Below are 23,734 nucleotides of genomic sequence, written 5' to 3' on the forward strand. Positions count from 1 at the left end.
GGGATTGGGCAGTGTTTCGTTCTGCTGTGCATGGGGTCGCTATGAGTCGGAAACGACTCGACGGCACTTAACAACAACAACAACAGGCAGTACAGCTGTGTCTGTAGAACTTATTGTTGCTGTAGGACAACAGGTCTTCACCAGGAAAGTAAAATATCCATGTGCAAGATGGCCGAGAAAATTTTAACCTCCAAGTCCCACACTGGCCTCTTTCTATGGGGTTATTTTAGGAACAGAATTTCTTCTTTTTCCTTGTACATAATCCCACAATAACAATGTAATTATTGAATTACAGCCCCTTTCAATCACGGTCTTAATAAATGTCCTAAGTTCTTTTCTAGAAAGTTGCAGCCTAAGAATATCCACTTCTCTTCAAGGGCTGCATTAAACAAATTTGCCTGCTATCTGATCTTGCCAGAATAGGAACACATCGTCCTGTTCATTCAATGAGAGAGCAAGCAGTTTTGCTGCAAATGAAACATGTATTTTTTACTTTGACATATAGTATTGTACATATCTGAAGATGGCATTTATATGCTGAGATGCTATTGAAAAAGAACAGGCTCAATTTGGAAATTGAGGTCTCCCAGGTGGGACTCTTGCTACTGATCAGTTTGTGTTTATTGTATGATAAACATTCACGACAAAGGAGACTGATGTTGGCAAAGTGGAGTCAGTCAGATGATTTATCTCTTGTCTGTTCCACTGGGGAATGAGCCCTGGAATCAGGCCGAAGAGTATAAAGGCCAACAGCATCTGTGTTAGAAGGTGTCAGGCTGATGGCTGTGTAGCTGGGCATGTGCATATTGCTCCAGGCAAACCCGGGGTGACTTGCATGCTACAAATATTTGCTCATTGCATCTGGCTAGCAAACAAAACAGATGTTGCAGCAGATATAAAACATGGCCTTGTTGTGGGATCTCATATCCACAAATAGATGGATCATTACAAATTTTAAAATCATAATCCATAAAACTAATAACCAATATTTTAAATCTTTTTCTCATTTTTTTAAAATCTGCTTTCCATTTCTGTGCATTTATCTATTCTAAATATCTCATAACATGTTTCAAAAATGTTTATCTGTGTTTTATTGACTATGCAAAGACATTTCACTGTGTGGATCATACCAAATTATGGATTACATTGTGAGGAATGAAAATTCCAGAACACTTCATTGTGCTCATCAGACCTGTGCATAGACTAAGAGGCAGTCGTTTGAACAGAACACGGGGATACTGTGTGGTTTAAAATCAGGAAAGGTGTGTGTCAGGGTTGCATCCTTTCACTATACTTATTCAGTCTGTATGCTGAGCAAATAATCCCAGAAGCTGGACTATATGGAGAACAAGGCATCAGGATCGGAGGAAGACTCATTAACACCTGCAATAATGCAGATAACACAACCTTGTTGCTGAAAGTGAAGAGGACTTGAAACACTTACTGATGACAAAGACTATAGCCTTCAATGTGGATCATATCTCAACGTAAAACAAAAATCCTCACAACTGAACCAATAAGCAAAATCACAATAAATGGAGAAAATAGTGAAGTTGTCAAGGATTTTATTTTACTTGGATCCACAATCAGTGCCCATGGAAGCATTTACCAGTTTTTGTTTATCATTCATCTGTTGGACACTTGGATTGTTTCTACCTTTTGGCTATAGTGAATAATGCTACAATGGCATTAGTGTTAACCAGTCTATTTCTGATGGAGCCTTTAGGATGTTTCTGTGTTTGTGTGTTTTCTGTTATAAAATGCCACACACGGCACACATATTCTGAAATCTTTGGTCACTTAAATATGCCTGTAGAATAAATTCCTCGAAGTAGAATTGTGTGATCAAAGGTACATGCCTTCTAAATTTTGATAGTTACTGCCACTAAAGGTTTCTGTTAATTTTTACTCCCACAAACAGTATATGAGTATGTCTCTTTTTCCATACCCTTAGCAACAATTAATTTTATTGAACTTGTAAATCTTTGTCAACCCAATAGATAGGAGCTCTGGTGGTGTACTGCCTCTGCCATTTGACTACTAATCAGAAGGCTAGCGGTTCAAACCCACCAGCCACTCCTTGGAAGGCAGATTGGGCAATCTACTTCCACAGAGATGTTGTTGTTGTTGTTGTTATGTGCCGTCGAGTCGGCCCCGACTCATAGCGACCCCTCCTTGGGTTTCCGAGGCAGTATCACTACGGAAGTAGGATTGCCCAACCTTCCTTCCGAGGAGTGGCTGGTGGGTTTGAACCGCCAGCCTTCTGGTTAGCAGTCAAGGGCTTTAGCCACTATGCTACCAGAGCTCCACAGAGATACTACCTTGGAAACCCAAGGAGGGGTTGCTATAAGTCATATATAATCATTGTTTTAGTTTGTTTTGATTTATTTCAGGTCACATTCACTTCTTTTCTATGACCAATCTATTTGTCATTCTTGGTTTCTGTCCATTTTACTCTAGAGTTCTCTTATTGAGTTGTAATGGCTCTTTATAGTCATTAATGATACAAAATCCTATGTACCTTTATACATCTTTTTATTTATGGCTTCTGGATTTTGTGCCCCATTTAGAAAATCTCTCCTCATTCCTAGTTTACTACTTAAAAATTAAACAATGCTTTCTTCTAATGCTTTTATGGTTTCTCTTTTGTTATATATACTTAAATCATTATTATGAAATATATTTCTTATATAAGGAGTGAGGTAGGGATCCACATTTATTTTATTTTCTAAAGGCATTCTATACAGCATCCATTAATTTTATACTTCATTCTAATTATCACAATTATTATATATTTGTTATCACATATGTTAAGGAACCCTGGTGGCACAGTAGTTAAGCTCTCAACTGTTAACTGAAAGATTTGCAGTTCAAACTCACCAACTTCTTCTGTATATAATCCATCTTCTCAGATTATTTGCTCAGCATGCAGATTGAGTAAGTATGGTGAAAGAGCTGCAATCATTCAAACAGAAGAAGGGGTACTGTGTGGTTTAAAATCAGGAAAAGTATGTGCAATGTTCTTTTTGATGATAAATGTGACATCATTCCTCTTCAAATTGTCATTCCCAGCAGAGTATACCATATGACTGATTTAATATGACCAATATCATGGGGAAAAGATCTTCCATTACGAAGATTACAGCCTTGGAAACCCTATGGGGCAGTTCTATTCTGTCTTCTAAGTTCACTGTTTTATGGTATTGAACGTACCATTTACTTGATGGCTTTTGTCCAAATGTTGTAGGTCAGTATTTCTTAGAGAACAGTCAGTAAATAACTTAAGGTCCTCTGTAGTCTGGCAGGCAGTCTATATAGGTGGTTGATTTCTAAAGAAAATGTGAGTGGACTATTGGATTCACAAATTTTAAATATAAGATTAATTATGTTTTCACAGAAAGTCAGGTTCTTTCTTGATAACTGCCCGTGTGTTAGTGCATCTCAGCTGATATTTATTTAGCAGGGTATGTTATACATAAATAATGAATTTTAGGTCATTAGTATTAAGTCACCATTGTTACTTTAAAATTTGCTTCTTTGGTTGTTTCTATTGGGCTATTTGCTATCATCTGCTACGTGCTATAAATCAGTCGTTGAGATCAGAGCCTTTTATAACATAACAAAATGTAAGCATGAGAACAACATACAATAACCTTTGCCACATAAGTTAACAGAATTATGTAAGTGACATCCAAGTACCTTTGCCATGTTCTTCTAATTAGAATCAAATCACAAATTCCACTACATTCAAGGAGAAAAGATGTAACAAGGTGTGAATACAAGGAGGCAGTGATCACGGGGGACACTTTGGCTTCTCACCACCACAAGTAGTATATAGCCAGCAAATTTTCATCAAATTCAAAACAATAAAAATGGCATTTCTGGTAAAACAATGAAATGATTTCTGAACAAGTTTAAAATCACATTTTCATTTATTGTTGCTGTTAGGTGCCATCGAGTCAGCTCCGACTCACAGCAACATTCCATACAATAGAAAGAAACACCGCTCAGCGCTGTGCCATCATCCTTGTATCATTGCTGTGCTTGAGCCCATCGTGGCAGCCACTGTGTCAATTTGTCTTGCTGAGGCTCTCCCCCTGTTCCACTGACCCTTCACTTTAGCAACCCTGATGTCTTTCTCCAGCTATTGGTCTCTCCTGATGACTTGTCCAAAGTAAGCAAGATAAAGTCTCACCATACTTCCAAGGAGCACTGTGGCTAAACTTCCTCCAGGACAGATTTCTTCATTCTTCTAGCAATCCATGGTCTAAAACCCAGTGCCATTGAGTTGATTCTGACTCATGGTGACCCCCATTAGGTTTCTGAGGCAGTAAATCTTTATGGAAGTAGATTGCCCAGTCTTGCTTCCATGGAGTGGCTGGTGGGTTTGAACCATTAACCTTCTGGTTAGCAGTCAGCTGCCTTAGGCACTGTGCTTCCGGAGCTTCTGGTATACTCACGGTATATTCAATGTTATTCACCAACAAAACAATTTGAATGCATCAGTTATTCTTCGGTCTTCCTTTTTTGTTGTGCAGCCTTTGCATGCATATGAGGTGATGGAAAACGCTATGACTTGAGTCAGGCACACTTTAGTCATCAAAGTGACATCTTTGCTTTTTAACAATTTAAAGAGGTCATTTGCAGCAGATTTGCCCAATGCAATAAATACATCGTTTGATTTCTTCACGCTGCTTCCATGGGTGTTGATTGTAGGTCCAAGAAGAGTGAAACCCTGATGACTTCAACTTCTTTGCCATTTATCATGATGTTGTTTATAAGTCCAGTTGGAAGGATAATTGTTTTATTTGTGTGGAGGTGTAATCCGTACTTGAAGGCTATTGTCTTTGATCTTCATCAGTAAGTGCTTCAAGTCTTTTTCACTTTCAGCAAACAGGGTTGTGTCATCTAAATATTGCAGGTTGTTAATAAGTCTTCCTCCATTCCTCATGCTGTGTTCTTCTTCATGTAGTCCAGCTTCTCAGATTATTTGCTCAGCATACAGATTGAATAAGTATGGTGAAAGAGTGGCAATCATTTGAACAGAACAAGGGATACTGTGTGGTTTAAAATCAGGAACAGTGTGTGCAATGTTCTTTTTGATGATGAATGTGACATCATTCCTCTTCGAATTGTCATTCCCAGCAGAGTACACCATATGACTGACTTAAAATGGCCAATACCATCATCTTCCGCATTGAGCTCAGTGGCTCATTAATGCCTGCTGCTGTTGTTGTTGTTGTTATGTGCTGTTGAGTTGGACCCAATTCATAGTGACCCTTCCTTGGGTGTCTGAGGCAGTATCACTACAGAAGTAGATTGCCCAACCTTCCTTCCGAGGAGTGGCTGATGGGTTTGAACCACCAGCCTTCTGGTTACCAATCTAGTGCCTTAGGCACTACACTACCAGAGCTCCAATATCAATTTTTATATGTTTCATTTCATTTTTTATTATTTCCAGTTTTCCGAGATTCATACTTTGTACTTTCCATCTTCCATTTATTACTGAATGTTTGCAGCTGTTTCTTCTCATTTTGAGTTGTGACTCATCAGCAGATGAAGATCCCAGAAGCTTTACTCTGTCCATATCATTAAGGACGATTCTGCTTTGAGGAGGCAACTCTTCCCCGGCTGTATTTTGAGTGGATTCCAACCTGAGGGCTCATCTTCTGGTCTACATTGGACCATGTCCCACTGCTATTCATACCGTTCTCACCAGACAGTTTTTTCAGAAGCAGACCACCAGACCCTTCTTCCTAGTCTGTGTCAGTTTAGAAGCTCCGCTGACATCTGTCTAGTATGAGCAACCCTGCTGGCATTTCAGAAACCAGTGGCATAGCTTCCAGCATCATAGAAGCCACCGCAGTATGACAGACTGACAGACGAGTGGTGAAATAAGTGGCAGAAGCAAATAAAAGGACTCAAAGTTGTAGTTTTCATTTATTATAGATTCTTACATATAACTAAAACAATATACTTTGGTCTGTGTATCGAATGCTAGTAATAAAACTATAATTAAGATAACTATACAAATTTTAGGGAACTCTGGTGGCGTAATGCCTAAGGCACTTGACTGCTAACTAGAAGGCTGGCCGTTCAAACCCACCAGCCACTCTGCAGAAGGAAGACTGGGCAATCTACTTCTGTAAAGATTTATGACCTCAGAAACCCAAAAAGCGTTGCTATGAGTTGGAATTGACTCCATGGCTATGAGTTTGGTTTTAGTTTTATGCAAATTTTGAGTTAATTTTTCATTTTATATTAAGCAGTAATACCTTCATATACATGTTAGCTTAAGAAAAAATACAAAATATACTTTAAAAAAAAATAAAAAGACAAGTTAGAGATGAATATTTCTTTTAACGGCAGTCTTGCCACACTTTGCTTCAAACGTATTAAGAATACCCAGTCCACAAACAGTATTTCTGGTATGTAAAGGAGTGTCTGTTGTATTGTTATTGAGTATCTATTGTACATTGGCTCCCTCTGATAGGTTAGATGAATCTCTTTGTTTTAGTCTCTCCGTTTTCCTTTTCAGTTGCATATTTATCCTTAATAATTAGTGGTTGTTGGTGGTGGTTATGTGCCGTCAAGTTGGACCCAACTCATAGTGACCCCTCCTTGGGTTGCTGAGGCGGTATCACTACGGAAGTAGATTGCCCAACCTTCCTTCCGAGGAAGTGGATGGTGGGTTTGAACTGCCAGCCTTCTGGATAGCAGTCAAATGCCTTAGGCACTACACCACCAGAGCTCCTTAATAATCAGGAGCTTACATAATTAATTCTGTTCAAAAATTATAATTTAGATTGTTTATAGCTTCCCAACAACCATGAATGGCATTACCTCTTTAATTATAATTTTCTCTCTGCCCAAGTATCAAGAAATAAAATTATCATCAAAACACTCAACTAAGGGTTGTAAAGTCAGTGGGATCTACATAATTATGAACCACTTTTAAAGAGGGTCTACTCATCTTTTGAATAAGTGTTAAATCATTATATCCTTCTTTTATGAACCATCAGTGATATGCCTCATCCAAGGAGTGTTGCTGTAGATTACTCTGAAGTACCGTCTGTCTTTCCAAAACAAATTGATGGATGTGATGTGCTTATAGTAATGATGTAACATTTAAAGACAAACATAACAGAACTTTATATAGTCATAAGAGATATCATTTTTAGATCTATCACTTTGAAAGAATATATTTATGCCAAATAACACAAGGAAAATAGAGTTATTATTTTGATTTCATACTTTTTTTATTTCTGATATCTGATATTTGAGCCCTTCAAAAAGAATCAACTCTTCTAGGGAAAACGTTTTTGGGTTTGGGGATGATAAATTCTGAATCTAGTGAGAGAGATTACTAAATCTCCATCAGATGGGAGACGGAGATTACCACACATGAGTAAGTAGAGATAATTTGAGCAATCCACTTGGCAAGCTTGATCTAATTGATTGAGAACACCACACCCAAGGAATAGAGATGTGTTCCTTTCATCTGCACATGGAAGATTTACAAGCATTGACTGTTTACTAAGCCACAAAAGAAATTTATGAAAACTTTTATAGATTGTTCAGAAAATATTCTTTGACTGCAGAGCAATTAAGTTGGAAGCCAGCTATGGCCACCTTAAAGATAACGTATTCTGGTTTCTAGAAGGGGTAACAGCTTGCCACTTTTAATATCCGTATTTTTCTCCACTGGTTCTCATTTGATGTTCTACTCTCTGACTAGATTAACACATGGTGCTATGAATTCCCATGAGAAAGGCATCGAACAAGATTTGTGGAATCAAGAACACTTCCTAGAAAAGTGACACTTGGACTGAAACTCAAAAGATGGTCAAATGAGTGAAATGAGCCAGTAGGCTCAGTGTTGAGCAGAATGGATCAGTTCCTCAGACAAAGCCCTGAAGACATAGGAAATCTAGTTTAACATCTTGCTAAAGTGCAGAGATGAAGAGCGATGAGCCAGAGAAAGGTTGGAAGGAAAGCAGACTAGAGGACTGGTCAGAGACTGACTGTTAATGGACTTTGTGTTCCTTTTGATTGAGCCCCCAGATGAATGCTTTCTGAATCATTTTTTGCAGTTGTTGACTAATATACTCCCACTACTGTGAAAAATCTATCACATTTTTAAATTAGAAAGGACGTTCTTCAGTAGTTGTTTAGATGAAATTTAATCCTACGTTTTCTTCTTGTAATACTGAAGGATGCCTCGATCCTTCTGTATATGATTAGATAAAAATGTTTGTCCCAGCTGTGTGTGGCCCCGTGGCCCGTTATATAGGCCCTGTACATCACTCTAATTGTCACTAGATCCTTGATTCAGAATGTCCTTTCCTTTTTCACTTACTATATCCTTAAATCCTATGTACAGTCAAGATGCAATCAATATATGGCTCTATATTGGTTCTATTATACAATAAATAGTATTTCAGTCAACATCCTATTCTTGTTAAAGACCCAGCTTCTGCAACACATTGTCATTCAGGAACAGTTTTTAATTGTTTGGATTGCAAGTAGGCTTGTGTTTGGAAGCACTTTGAAGACCTAGAGCAAGAGATCAGTTGGCCAACCAATGTTGTGTTGTTGTTGTTGTTATGTGCTGTCGAGTCACAATAGACAAGTGTATTAACACAAATAAATGAAATTTATAAATAATACAAACATTTCATTTTATTCAAGGATTTGGACCTTCTTACCTTCTTTTTAAAACTGCAATCTGAGGTCTGGGTTGAATGTGGCATGTTTGTTTGTTTGTTGTTCCCTGTTAATTTGCTTGGGAATTATTCATGATCACCAAGATAGCTCATGGCAATAAAAAAAGAAGACTCAATTTGTATTCCAGGTGGCTTTGTCCTAAGTTATTTTAGAATTAACTATAACAACAATATTATGTATTGCTTATATAATAATGAATTGAGTACATTATTATTATTATATAGATACATCCTTGATGAGTAATTTATACATATTTCTACTTAAACAGGTTACTTTTCAAATCAAAATATTTCATAAGTAATCTATCCACTGACTCCTTGGTTGGCTTCAGAATTGAATTGGAATGAATATAATCTAGAACCAAATTAAATTTCTCTTGTATTTGGAAAATATTTTAGTTGTGTAGTTGAGAAATACTAAAATATCAATAAATGGGTTCATATTTTGAACAGGTTACTTAATGAAAATTGGTTAATTTATAGTTAATAAACAAACATTTGAGTTTTGTTGCATTTTGAATTCAAAGCATCGTTGATTATAACAGTGTTTTAGCTGATTAGAGCAAACTGTTTCATCTCTACCTAAGTCATGAGCACTGAGGCCAGATAAGATACCTTCAAAGAACGTTGAAATTTAACTCTACAAGGCATTGATATTGTGAGAGGTGAACAGAGGCACAGGTATAAAAACCATTGTATGCCGGGCTCAGAAATGTTCAGATCTAGATAATGGCATTTTATTTCCACTTTAGCTTACTATTTAAAATTAAGCCTGTAGGTATCTTTAATCTAGCTCTCAAGAATGTTAAATGTTTTTGTTTGTTTTGAAAGGCGCATTTAGTTTACAACCTACAATTTGGTGTTCTGTTGCTCTGATCTATTGATATTAAACAAAGCACTGAAAAGAAATAATCCATTACAACAGGGTTTCTCCTTTGTGGAAGGCCCCATACACACCTCAGGTCATGTTGCTTGCTGGTTATCAAAAGAGATTAGGGACAGCATGATTACCGATCAAAGAACAATCATCTGCCTACCACAGAGTTTTTTATTCTTTTTTCATTAAATAAAAGGAACTTGACAGAATTCTAACTAAAATATAATTTTAAGGAAATAACATAGAATAAGGAGTCCCTGAGTGGTATAAATTGTTAACGTGCTCAGCTGCTAACCAAAAGGTTAAAGGTTCAAGTCCATCCAGAGGTAACTTGGAAGAAAGGCCTGGTGAGCTACTTCCAAAACATCCACCGTTGAAAACCCTGCGTTGCATGGCTCTACTTTGACACACAGAACCACCCTGAACCAGAGCTGACTTGACAGCAGCTGGTTACTGGCTTGTGTAGAACAGCTAATCATTCAAGCTATTAAACAGCCATACTTTTTACATTATATTGAAAAGTAAAAGTCAATGTTCTGAAGAATGCTTAACATCCACTAAGACTGTGTACAGTATTACAGTTGTCAATCTGTTTTATTACAATATAGTTAGATCCAGCTTTTCAGTGGCATTTACTTGGGCTCATGAATCATATTTTAGGCTTACTTTGTCTTCACAATAGAAGGTATGGATTGTTTAAAGTTAGACTTAGTGTTGAAAATGCTATTTCTAATCTTGTCTCAGAGCCAGCATTCCCAAGCTAAAAGGAGGGTGTGATGAAGCATTTGCCAAGGTTGTATTACTGGGGGATAGTTTTCTCATAGGAGGGGAACATATCTGGTAACTATATTAAGAATGATGTGTTAGCATTTATAGATCTCTATTCTTCCCATTTTTTAACATAGATAGTTGACAGGAGATATACATACATATACATATATATATTTTATTTTACTGCAACATTGTCCTTTAAATCAATACACAATAAATAATTTAATAAGTCACATTGCCATTATTAAATAACAGTTTAATAATGTATCACCACTATTAATAGTATATCACCACTGCACACCTTACACAAAAACGACGTGCATGTCATGAAATTGTACATGTGAAAAATGTTAAAATGGCAAATGTTTTGTTACATATATATTTACCACATACACAAAATATAAATAAACCACTGGTACACACACATACAATGAATTACCGATGAATTAAAGATGTATGTGTTGAAAATAAATAAACACTAAAAGGAAATATGTAAAATTGTATTTTTTACCATTAAGGTGTGAAAATCATTTCTAACATGACTCCATTATCAAAAACTGTAAAAGAAATTGCTGAAAGGTTTGACTGCCTGTCAATTTAAAACAATACTCTATAAGGAAAAACAAGAATAAAACTTCGGGAAAATATTCATGCAGAGATAATCATGTCAGGTATAATGGCAGAATAATTCTGTAAGCTTTTTGTAGTGAGCTGTGTGTTCTGTAGCCCTTCCACAGGTGCTGAATGGGCATCTGATATGTCCTTGGGTGGCGCAAATGGATAAACGCTTCACTATCAACCGAAAGGTTGGCAGTTCAGATCCACCCAGGAGTGCCTCTGAAGAAAGGCAAAATCTGCTTTGGAAAGATTGCAACGGACAGCCCTGAGGAGCACCATTCCACTCTGCCGCATAGGGGGCCACCATGAGTCAGAACCAACTCAGCAGCGACCGGTTTGGTTTTCATTATGTCTGATGTCATAAGCTAAGTGCAGGAGAGGTGCAGTTAGACTTAGAGGCCGTTAAAGAGCCCAAAATGTAAAGTTTCCTTTCATTGTTGTTAGGTGCCATCGAGTTGGCGCTGACTCATAGTGACCCTATGCACAACAGAACAAAACACTAAACAAAAACAAACCAAACTCACTACCATCAAGTCGGATCCAACGAAACACTAGTTATTTTTAAATTACAGAACTATAATCCACTTTAAAACCTCTGAATAGAACATATATTATCAAGCATTAATATCATAACCAAAAAACAAACCCACTGCCATTGAGTCAGTTCCAACTCCCGGCAACCCGATAGGACAGAGTAGAATGGCCTATAGCGTTTCCAGTCTTTACGGAAGCAGGCTGCCTCATCTTTCTCCCATGGAATGGCTGGTGGATTCGAACCACTGACCTTTTGGTTAGAAACTAAATACTTTAACCACTGTGCCACCAGAGCTCCTTATTATAACACAACCCTTTAAAGATTGTTGTCTTCTTTAAACAACTAAATTAAGTTGCTTCCAAATATCCATAATGGGATGAGTGACAGACCTATAAGAATTAATTGACTTCATTTAGCAGACAGACACACACACACACACACATACATACACTGTTTTAATATAATGTAATGACTCTAAGAAATAACCTAGTGCTTCGAATACAACTGAGAAGAAGATGTTCCATTTTGCATGAATTGCCACTGACCTACAGTTCCCGTTCCTGTGTTCCTGGGACAAACAGAGAAGATAATTAGAATTCCACTTTTCTTCAGATGTCAAGAAGGGCAGGTGCACTCTGACCTCAGCTTGAAATTAAACAAAGTCTGTGGGAGGCTTTGAGCTGCTCAACATGCTTCTCCAGGAATTTCCCCCAAGCACAAATGACAGCACAGCCTGACACAAATACTTAAGAGAGCCTGCTTCTCTCTTGCCATACAGTTACGCTCCACACGCTGGCTACAGTGCAGAGCTTTGTTTCCTCACGGCAAAGAGCAGCATTTTCCTCTTTGTAATGTTTGTGTTAAAATAGCTGCCTTGTGGTTATTATTATTAATAGTCGACATTTCCTAAGTACCCACAGTGGGGGGGTAAGGCTAGCTTCTAAAGAATTTTTAAATGTTTTCTTGTCAAAGCTCTCAAGATTTAGTGTTTCTGTTGCTGTCAACAATTACATTATTTCTAAGGAGTAAAAAGCACAAAACAGAATTATTCTAGGTCCCCATCAAGCTATGGAACATCCTGTGGTCACTGGTTGCTGGTACTGTATATTTATAACTGCAAATCTTATAAATGATGTTTATTGTAATAGGCACGTTACGTCTTTTGCTGTGGTGTAGGTAATATTACCCCCACTTCGCAGATGAGATTCAGAGAGGTTAAAAAACCTTGCTGAGAAGTCCTCAGTGCTGACCGGAAGGAGAAGCGGACAGACAGGGAGGTCTGTCCTATTGGTTACAGAAGCCTGAGCTATGGGGCTGATATTTCAGCTACCACCCATAAGACCACAAAACCGAGGATGTCCATTGTACTATTAGCAGTAAACATAAATGAGAATGTGATCACTGGGCAGGATTACGAAGTGATGCTGCAGATAAACTGGCAGGTGATGGATATCAGGATCTTTCACATTAAAAGCTCGTTAGTTCCTCCTTATGTCTGAGATCGGCAGAGGAATCAAACCAATACCTTCACTGGGTTTCCTCCAGCAGCCACAGAGGCAACCCACGCTGTCAGCACCATCCCTGAGTCCTTACAAGTAGTACCCTGGGGCTGCGTTGGAAAGCCCAGAGTGGGACCCACCAAACCTGAGAGCAGGCAGGAGGAATCCATCATTCTGCTAGCTCAGTGGCAAACACAGAATGCCTCGTAATAGAATTGGTGGGGAGAGAGAGAAAAAAGAATTGCTTTGTTTTTCACCATGTACTCGTTTACTGGCGGTTCAAACCCACCAGCCACTCCTTGGAAGGAAGGTTGGGCAATCCTACTTCCGTAGTGATACTGCCTTGGAAACCCAAGGAGGGGTCGCTATGAGTCGGGGCCGACTCTACAGCACGTAACAACAACTCATTTACTTAAGGGGCTCTGGTGGTGTAGTGCCTAAGGCATTTGACTGCTAACCACGAGGTTGGTGGTTCAAACTCACCAGCCACTCCACAGAAGGAAGAATGGGCAATCTACTTCTGTAAAAATTTACCACCTTGGAGATCCAAAGGGGGTCGCTATGAATCAGAATAGACTCGATGTCAGTGAGTTCTTTTTTTGTTTGTTTGTTTGACTCACCTACTTGGAAGGCCCCGGAATTCAGCTGCAAGTGAGTAACATTTCTCCAGTGGCAAATTTACCCCTGCCGCCTCCACTGTCACCTGGTGTAGGTCTGTTTCTGTCCCTTTCTAAGCTGCTTTCCCCCTCTGTGTTTGTTTTATGTTTAAATTGTTCTCCCTTTCAAGTAAGTTCCACTGCCCCTCTTTGCCATTTTACTCAAAGCTCAAAAACAAACCTTGCTAAGGTCACACAACTAATAAGTAACAGCAAGACTCAAAGCAAGACTAGTGTCTCTCCAGAACCCTACTATTAACCAATGACCCGTTTTCCTCTAAGAGTTCCTATAATACATGGAAACAATGTAGCAGGTATGCATTTATTCACACCCTGGGAGCTCTGGTAGCATAGTGCCTAAGGCACTTGACTGCTAACCAGAAGGCTGGTAGTTCAAACCCACTAGCCACTCCTCGGAAGGAAGATGGGGCAATCTACTTCCGTAGTGATACTGCCTCGGAAACCGAAGAAGGGGTCGCTATGAGTCGGGTTCGACTCAACAGCACATAACAACAACAACAACAGTCCAGTCTCTACGACACAGTAGTGACAGACAGGCTAGATCCCTGCCTTCATGGAGCTTGAATTCAATTGAAAGAGGTAAATGGTTAGTACTGAGTAAGCGATGTGGAGAAAAGAGGAAAATAGAGAGTGATTGCGAGGTGCAACTTTTACCTAGGGTGGTCAGGGGAGACCCTCTCCCCACCCTCACCCCCACCTGAAAATTTGCTACCTGAAAAGAGATCTTAGATGACGTTAAGTGAGGAGGAAGCAATGCAGACATTAGGAGGGAACAGAATTTTATGCAGAGGGAACAGCAGTTACAAAGGCTCTGAGCTGGGAATATGCTTGCTGAGTCTGAAGACCGTGATGAAGGCTGGAGAGGAGTGGCTGAAGGAAAGTGATCAGGAGAGACAGTGAGGACAGAAAGCCTGCCAGGAGCCAGCTCAGGAAGCTTTATAGGCCATCGCAAGGATTTAAGATCTATTTTAAAGTGGGAAATAGGGCTGGGTTTAGGAGAGAGACTGGGTCAAATTAATCCTGGCTGGGTGGAAAGTCTACCACTCATCTGCCAGTTTGTTGTACTGTGGTAGCTTGCGTGTTGTTGTGAGGCTGGAGGCTATGCCACTGGTATTTCAAATACCAGCAGGGTCACCTATGGTGGGTAGGGTTCAGCAGAGCTTCCAAACTAAGCCAGATAAAGAAGAAAGTCCTGCCAAACTACTTCTGAAAATTAGCCAGTAAAAACCCTGTGGATCACATAAACATTCACCCAAATCACAATTTATTTATTTATTTTAATTAAAAAAAAAAAAAACCTTATGGATCACAAGAGAACATTGTCCCATGTAGTGCTGGAAGATGAGCCCCAACAATGAACTCAGACATATCAACAGTCATGAAAGTGACACACACACACAAAAACCCAAACCCACTGCCATCAAGTAATTCATAGCAACCCTATGGAACAGAGTAGAACTGCCCCATTAGGTTTCCAAGGCTATGAGTCTTTATATAGAAGCAAACTGCCTCATCTTTCTCCTACACAGTGGCTGGTGAGTTTGAACCACCAACCTTTTGGTTAGCAGCCCAGTGCTTTAACCACTGTACCACCAGAGCTTCTTGAAGATGACACTGTACCAGGCAATGTTTCAATGCCATGAGTCAGAGCCACCATGAGTCAGCCAACTTGATGGTAACTAACAACAAATGTGGGAGGTAAATACTGTAGAGGGGCCATATTGGAAATTGAGAGAGCTGCCAAGAGAATGCTGCTGGGCCTCAGAGGGACATGAGGTGGCTTAGACAGGGCAGCAGCAGTGGAGGAACCAATGGATGATTACATTTGGGATCTATCTTGAGAATTTAGGGAACTTATGATCGATATGAAGACATGAGCAAAACACATAACAGAATAATCAAACAAAAGAAGACAATGTCAAGTTAAGAATCATATCTCATGCTGCAGTTCCATGAGTCTTCCATGTATCTACTATAAATTGTTTGGAGAAGACAGGGCCTGGTGACAATGGTGGTTATTATGAGATAAGGGGAAGGTTGCTGGAGTCTAGTTTGCATTTACCCAGGAGTTCCATTGTCAGTTTTCTTTATTAATATGACTTCATCAGCATAGTTCTAGATATATTTCTCAAAAGGATCTAAAGGACAAAAGGATAGATAGTAAGTGGATCTGAATAGCTGCAGAAGGTGCAGGGAAGGAAGAGGAAAAGCAAAGCAGGGCTGATGTAGAGACAGCTAGGATCGGTGGGGTGAGAAAAGACAAGAGTTGCTGGCTACAGAGTAATAATGACATCAGAAGTCACTCAGGGGCTGTTGTCTGAGGTAGGAAGAAATGAAGAGCCATTGGATATGTTTTTAAGTACTCTAGCATTAGTATATTTAATATACATTAATATAAATTAATCTGAGTGTAGCACCGTGCAAGATGGCATTCAGTTCTGCATTTTCCTCAACACAGCGGGAATATTCTCTCCTCATTCTCATAACTGTTTCTGCTCCCAGAATATGTACATGTGTGTGCACATGAGTCTGCTAAATGGAGTCAATTAGATCTCGCTCTGCCTCATGTCTTCTCTGTAGCCTGTGCCTGACCAAGCCACTCCCTTTTCCTTCCAGAGGGATGCTAATCCTTTCTGTGTGTATGTTTGTCATCAGTGACATTCAAGCCCAGGAGGTAAGGATGGAGTGGGTAGGGGAAAAAAAAAAAAAAAAAAAACCACTGTCATTGAGTCGATTCTGACTCATAGCAACCCCCATTGGGTTTCTAAGGTGGTAAATCTTTATGGAAGTAGATTGCCCAGTTTTGCTTCCACAGAGTGGCTGGTGGGTTTGAACCACCAGCCTTCTGGGTAGCAGTCAGATGCTTTAGCCATTGTGCTACCCGAGCTGCTTGGAGTGGGTAGAGAGGGTGAAAAATGGCAGGAATCTAAGGGATAAGAATGAGGCTTGGCTTGCCTTGACTTTAAAATGTTGGTAAACTTTGTTGATGCTCATTCATACTTAAAGGATGTGTGTATGTGTAGGTACAGGAGAGAAGACATAGTTTACTTGAGAACCTCAGGATTTTTGTCCAAACAAGATTGAGAGCCACTACCTGATATGCTCCTTTATTGAAATGTAATTATGAAGAATAGCTGCTTGTGTATGTATGCATGTGTGTGTGTGTGAGAGAGAGAGAGTTTAAGTGTGTGTTGTTCTTGTTAGCTGCTGGCAAGTTGGCCCTTGACTGGTGGTGACCCCATGTACAACGGAGGGAAACATCACCTGGTCTTGCACCGTTCGCATGATTGGTTGTGAATCAGATGGTTGTGACCTGCAGGGTTTGCACTGGCTGATTTTTGGAAGCAGATCCCCAAGCCTTTCTTCCTATGCTATCTCAGTCTGAAAGATCTGCCGACACCTATTCCGGATCAGAGCAACACGCAAGCCTCCGCTGACAGACAGCTGGTGGCCGGGCACGAGCTGCACTGGCCGGGAATCACACCCGGACCTCTGAATGGAAGGCGAGACTTCTATCACTGAGCCTCCACGGCCCCAGATTAAGTGTGTAACTCTCGATTTAAAAAACAAAACAAAACAAAAAAAACCTTTTTTTAAGTTCTTCCAAAGAAAAGAAACTTTACCTAATTATATCAAGAGCCTTGAACTAAGACACACTTGAAGGCCTGCATCTTTTCCTGCATCTGCTGCATTATTTTCACTGACAGACCTTTGAGAAGCATTTCTCAAATGCCAGTCCCTTCAAAGTGACTCAGGCCCTGTTTTTTTACTGGGAAATACGCAAATCCACCTATCCATATTTGTGAGTATACGTATGTGCGTTACTTTTTCCTCATCTGATAGATTTCCTTTAAGCTGGGTTGGTTGACTGTTTTTATCACAAAGCTTAGTTCTAGGAATCCAACTGGACTGCTGGGTGGTGGTGAACAGCCCTCACAATTCTTGAATAACCAACCAGTAGAAAGAGGTTAACTAGGAGCCCTGGTGGCACAGTAGTCAAAGCGCTCAGCTGCCAACCTAAAGGTCAGTGGTTTGAACCAACCAGCTACTCCTCAATAGAAAGATGTAGCAACCTGCTTCCTTGGAAACCCTGTGGGGTGGTTCTACTCTGTCTTGTAGGGTCACTATCAGTCAGGCCTGACTTGACAGCAGTGGGTTTGGTTTTGGTTAAAAAGAGGCTTTAAAAAAGTGGTGGTGGGGGCGTTCAGAAAGACCTGAAGCTTGGTTTACCAGAGGCAGTGACATGCATACCCAGGGGCTGAAAGGGGACACAATACCCACCTGGAGAGAAGTGTTGGCCGTCACAGCTGGAATCTTCATCTACTCTGGTAGAGAAAGGGTGTGTGTGTGTGTGTGTGTGTGTGTGTGTCTGAATAGTTTTACCGTATTATGTAATTTGGGTACTTTTATTTGGATAATTTGTATTTTATTTGGATAATTCATGCTGGGGGCAGGCACAGCACCTTCTCAGGAGCATCCGTGCTCTTTCCTACCAGACCGAGGCTGGAAGTTCTCTGGCAGCCGAGAAAAGAGCCAGGGTGCCCTGCATCCACCTCCTTCGCTGCTGGCAAGTTTCCCGAAGCAGGAGAGGTGTGCCTGACAGCTCGCTGGGATTGTTGCTTCACTACAGGAGCATTTGTCTTGGATGCCACTGGACGCGACTGTCTCCCAGGTGTCCCTGATAATTAAACTTTGGCTCTTTGGAGACAAAGCCAGTCACAGGACACATCAAGAAACCGACTCATGCTTAGAAACTCAGGCTGCTTGGAGTTTACACTCTAGATTTTGATAAAGCTATTTACAAAACAACTTGGTCTTCCACCTTCATATTACGAAGGCAGGTCCTTGGGTGGCACAAATGGTTTGCGCTCAATTAGTAACCTAAAGGTTGGCAGTTCAGTTCTATCCAGCTGTGCCACAGAAGAAAGCCGTGGTGACCTGCTTCTGTCAAGATCACAGCCGAGAAAATTCTGTGGAGCCTTTCTACTCTGTAACATGTGGGATTGCCATGAGTCAGAATCACCTTGATGGCAGTGAGTTTTCTTTTGGTTTTATGAAGGCTTCTCTGATTCTTTTGGGCCAAGTCCTGAATCTTCTGTCTGTGAACTCTGTCCTTGCGTGGAATGAGACCACGAAGCTCTTTTGTATTACTGTTGCTAAATCCCTCACCTTAAGAGACTCTGAAAGCAAGTAAAATAAAATAAAGTGCTTTGAGGATAAAGCTTACTAATTTTCTGAAAGAATTAATGCAGCTTCTCCAAGTGCCGAGTTTATTTGTTTTTTTTTTTTTTATTTTTGGAGTAGTCTCCCTGTGGGAATAAGTTACCTTAGTAAACACTATTAACGGTAATGTGTTGTCTGTTCCACATTATATGGACCCTAATGGACAGAGCCCCATAAAGAGATGCACTTATTTATCAGCCTGTTCAGCTCGCTGCATTTATGATACCTAGTTCTATAACCATATTGAGGACTGTGAGCCTGGTGAAGGACCGAGCAGTGTTTCCTTCTGTTATCCAGGGGGTCGCTATGAGTTGGAGCTGATTTCATGGCACCTAACAACAATTTCTATAACTACATCTATCTGAAGTAATTATTTTACTGTAACCATAATGTCTATCCCACTGATTCATTTGTATACTGTTATCTCAATAAAAATACCAAAATTTTTTTTCCAGTACCATACCAGTTGGGAGCTCTGGTAGCGTAGTGCCTAAAGCACTTGACTGCTAACTAGGAGGCTGGTGGTTCAAACCCGCCAGCCACTCTTCGGAAGGAAGGCAATTTACTTCTGTAGTGATACTGCCTCAGAAACCCAACGAGGAGTCTCTATGAGTCTGGTCCTACTCGATGGCACATAACAACAACAACAACAACATACAAGTTATTCAAACACTCATATGGAAAAGTAAAAAAGACAGTATAGCCAGAGAACTTTGAAAAGATCAGTAATAGGGGACAGCTAATTTCCAGAACTTGTATTATGAACTTACAATAACTAAAATTCACTGATGAAACTTTCAAAAGTTAAGAAATAGACATAACGCATGTGGGAATTTAATGTATCTTAAAGGTAACACTTCAAATCAGTGAGGGAAAGCTGCATTGTTGTTGTAATGATGCGATGTCATCGTTGGTAGCTGCCATCAGGTGATGTCCACCTCATGGTGCCCAGTACACAACAGAAGTGGGCCATCGTGATCCATTAGGTTGTCATTGGCTGATTTTGTCAAGTAGATCTGAAAACATTCCAAAGTTTGTGTGAGGATATGGTGGGAATTTAAAACAGTGCAGTTGCTTTGGATAACATTCCTCCAAGGATTAAACACAGTCTACGAACTCAACTCCTAGGTACATTCCCAAGACAAATGAAAGCACATTTCACAAATCCCTTTTATATGAATGTTCATTGCAGCGTGATTCCTGATAGCAAAAGTGGACACTCTCCAAATGCCCACCAAGTTATGGGTGGATAAACAAATGTGGCATATCAATACAATAGACTACTATACTGAAATGAACTAATGATGCATGCTATAATACGGATTAACCTAAAAAAAAAAAAAAAAAAAAAAGCCAAGTAAAAGGTGCCAGATACAAAAGAGTTACAAAGTAGAAAAGTGGTTGATTGGGCTGAGAGGAGAAAGGGGGAGTGACTACAAATAACCACAGGGATCTTTTTGGTAATGGTCTTCTCCAGTGGGGTCCTGGTGGTGCACTGGTCAAAACACTCGGCTGCTAATCATAAGGTCAGAGATTTGAACCCACTAGCCTCTTCACAGCAGAAAGATGTGGCAGTCTGCTTCTGTAAAGATTTACAGCCTTAGAAATCCTGTGGGGCAGCTTGTCTCTGTCCTAAGGGCTGCTGGGAGGCAGAATCAAATTGACACCCATGCATCTGGTTCTTCTTCTCCAAAGCTGTACCATGTACAACTTTCACCTCCTCATTTGATGGAAAAATCATCCCTCCTGCTGATGAGCCAAAATATTTCAGAAAAAGATTTGGAAATAGATAGTGGTGCTGGTTGTACAGTATTGTAAATGTATTAAGTGCCAGTGAATTATTCACTTCAAAAGGGTTGATTTTATGTTATGTGAGTTTCACCTCACTTTAGAAAAAGAGAAAAAAAGAAACCAGGATTTTTATTTTTTTTAACTAACTCAAAAATATTCAAAAGAGGGTAGCCAATATGATTAATGATCTCATGGGGACTAGTTGAAGGTTGATAGAATAAAGGAGGCTCGGGGAGGACACTATTGTTAAATAGCCTGGGAAAAATGCTAAACACGACAGGAATTTTGTGTCACACTGGGCAAATCTGCTGTAAAAGACCTCTGTAAAGTGTTAAAAAGCAAAGGTGTCACTTTGAGGGCTAAGGTATGCCTTACCTAAGCCAGGATATTTTCAGTCATCTCAAATGCTTGTGAAGGCTGGACACTGAATAAGGAAGACTGAAGAAGAGTTGATGCATTTGATTTGCAGTGTTGGCTACCAATATGGAATATACCATGGCCTGCCGGAAGAATTCATGTTCAATGTGTCAAATCTATTCTTTTTTTTAAGTTTTGTTTGTTTTGTTGTTGTTGAGAATATACATAGCAAAAATACACCAAGTCAACATTTCTACATGTGTAATTTAGTGACATCGATTACATCCTTTTGGTTGTGAAACCATTCACATCTTCCTTTTCAGAGTTGTTTTTCCTCATTAACATAAATTCAAATCAAACAGATACATCGTTTGATTTGAGTCTTCCTCCGATCCTGATGCCATGTTTGTCTTCATATAGTCCAGTTTCTTGGGTTGTTTGCACAGCATAGCTTAATAAGTATGGTGAAAGGGTATAATCCTGGTATAAGTCTTTTCCAACTTTAAATCATGCAGTATCCCCTTGTTCTGTTCAAATGACTGCCTCTTGGTCCATAACAAATTATAGATAACATTGAGAAGTATGGGAGTTCCAGAACACTTAATTGTGCTCATGCAGAACCTGTACATAGACCAAGAGACCAAGAATATTGAGTATACTATGGACTGCCTAAAGAATGAACAAATCTGTCTTGGAAGAAGTACAGCCGGAAGACACCTTAGATACAAGGATGATGAGACTGTCTTGCTTCCTCTGGACGTGTTATGTTATCAGGAGGAACTAGTCCCTGGAGGAGGGCATTTTGGTTGGTAAAGTAGAGGGCCAGTGAGACAGAGAAAGGCCCTCAGTGAGATGGATCGACACAGTGACTGCAACAATGGGCTCAAACATACCTACTGTTGTGGAGGTGGTACAGGACCAGGTAGTATTTTATTCTATTACACATGGAGTTGCAATGAGTCTAAACTGACTCAATGGCACCTAACAACAGCAAAGCCAGAAGAATGAACAAATCCATCCTGGAGGTAGTACAGCTAGAATGCTCCATAGAAGCAGGGATGGTGAGACTTTGTCTCACTTATTTTGCATACATCATCAGAAGGGACCAATTACTGGAAAAGGGTATCGTTCTTGGTAAGGGATACAAGCAGCAAAAAAGAGGGAGACTTAATAGGTGGACTGACACAATGGCTGCAACAATGGGCTCAAACACAGCAATGATTGAGGATGGTGCAGGACCAGGCAACGTTTTGTTCTGTTATATATAGTTTTCTGTGAGTTGGCGCAGACTCAACGGCACCTAACCACAACCACTGGGATTAAACTTACTCTGTTTATTCACTCATTCATTCACTTTTCACCACGTATTATGCACCAGGCAGCATTAGAGTTACCAGGGAAACAGGTAAGAAAGACATACCTGAAGTCTGCCCTCATGAAGCTTACAGAGGAAAAAAACGAGGAGGGGTTGGTGGGTTCTAAGACAGACTTGGGTTCTATAGAAAGATAGATTTGGGTTCTATAAACAGTCTATCGATAAGAAACTGAATGAACTGACCTGCAAATCTGAAATATTAGGAAAGACTTATACGGTTTCCTGACCACTTGGAAGGGAAGTGTCAGAAGGAATTTCTGCTTGGGTTAGAGTCTGGACTAGATGGTCTCTAAGTTCATGATATACCAAAAGCACAATTTCATATAAATTTCCATAACAAAGATAAGATTTAACACTTAGGGTTCCTTGTTACTTTATTTTTTTTGTTATTTCCACATCCAAATTTACTTCAAAATTACTTTAAATTCTTCAAGTCCAGGTTACCTGTCAGTGTGAATTTAAACATTAACTTGAAGTTGAATGTCCTTAATGATGAAGTTCTTTTGTATTTCAGAGTGAATTAGGGCATTTACGTTCTTTTTCTTAAAGGAAGTAACATATATTTCTTTTATTTTTTGAAATAAATTATATTTAGGTAACTTGCTTTTATATTAGCTAAATTTCATTGAATAGTACAGTAGGCAAGAATCTATTTCCCATGGATTATATGAGTTAATCCTCACAATTGATTCAGGTTGGTACTGTATTATCAACTCTCTTTTAAAATGAGGAAATGAGAGGGGAAAATGGAGCTGCTTCAGTCATTCCACAAATATTTATTGATTATCACCAACATGCCAAGGATAAGGCAGTAAAAACAATATACTCTCCCCTCACGGTGCTTACATTACAATGGTACTAGATAGGGAATACACACACACACACGTGTGTGTGTGTGTACATTTATTTATGCATGTATGTTATTGGTTTTAGTTGTTGTCAAGTTGGGTCTGACTCATGACAATCCCATGTACAACAGAATGAAATATTGCTGAGTCATGTGCCATCATTATGATCATTGCTGTGTTTGAGTCCATTGTTGTAGTCGTTGTGTAACACTTTTCAACACAGGGAGTTTATTGTCTAGCAGTATATTAAACAATAAGGAGCTCTCATGGTGTAGCGGTTAAGGTATTTGACTGATACCAAAAGTTCGGTGGTTCTCCAGGTGTATAGTACAGCTGACAAGGGGCTAGGTTGTGGTCACTGCTTGGTCACAGCCAGCTACCCAGAGCGACTGAGTAGTTGATCCTGAGGGCCTGGGACCATGGTCACAGGGGACATC

At 39.7% G+C, this 23,734-nt stretch overlaps 1 protein-coding gene across 1 annotated transcript in view; it reads left to right on the forward strand.

Moving 5' to 3' along the window:
• Positions 1-12,882: 12,882 nt before the first annotated feature.
• PHACTR2 (phosphatase and actin regulator 2) overlaps positions 12,883-23,734 on the forward strand; it is a 195,126-nt gene continuing 184,274 nt past the window's right edge. Inside the window, exon 1 of the mRNA XM_042782041.1 lies at positions 12,883-13,004. Within this exon, the coding sequence (XP_042637975.1) occupies positions 12,883-13,004 (122 nt within the window). The remainder of the gene's footprint in view (positions 13,005-23,734) is intronic.

Source organism: Orycteropus afer, unplaced genomic scaffold (genome assembly GCF_000298275.1).
Source record: "Orycteropus afer afer isolate SDZICR_OR568_19922 unplaced genomic scaffold, OryAfe1.0 scaffold00226, whole genome shotgun sequence".
Lineage (NCBI taxonomy): Eukaryota > Metazoa > Chordata > Mammalia > Tubulidentata > Orycteropodidae > Orycteropus > Orycteropus afer.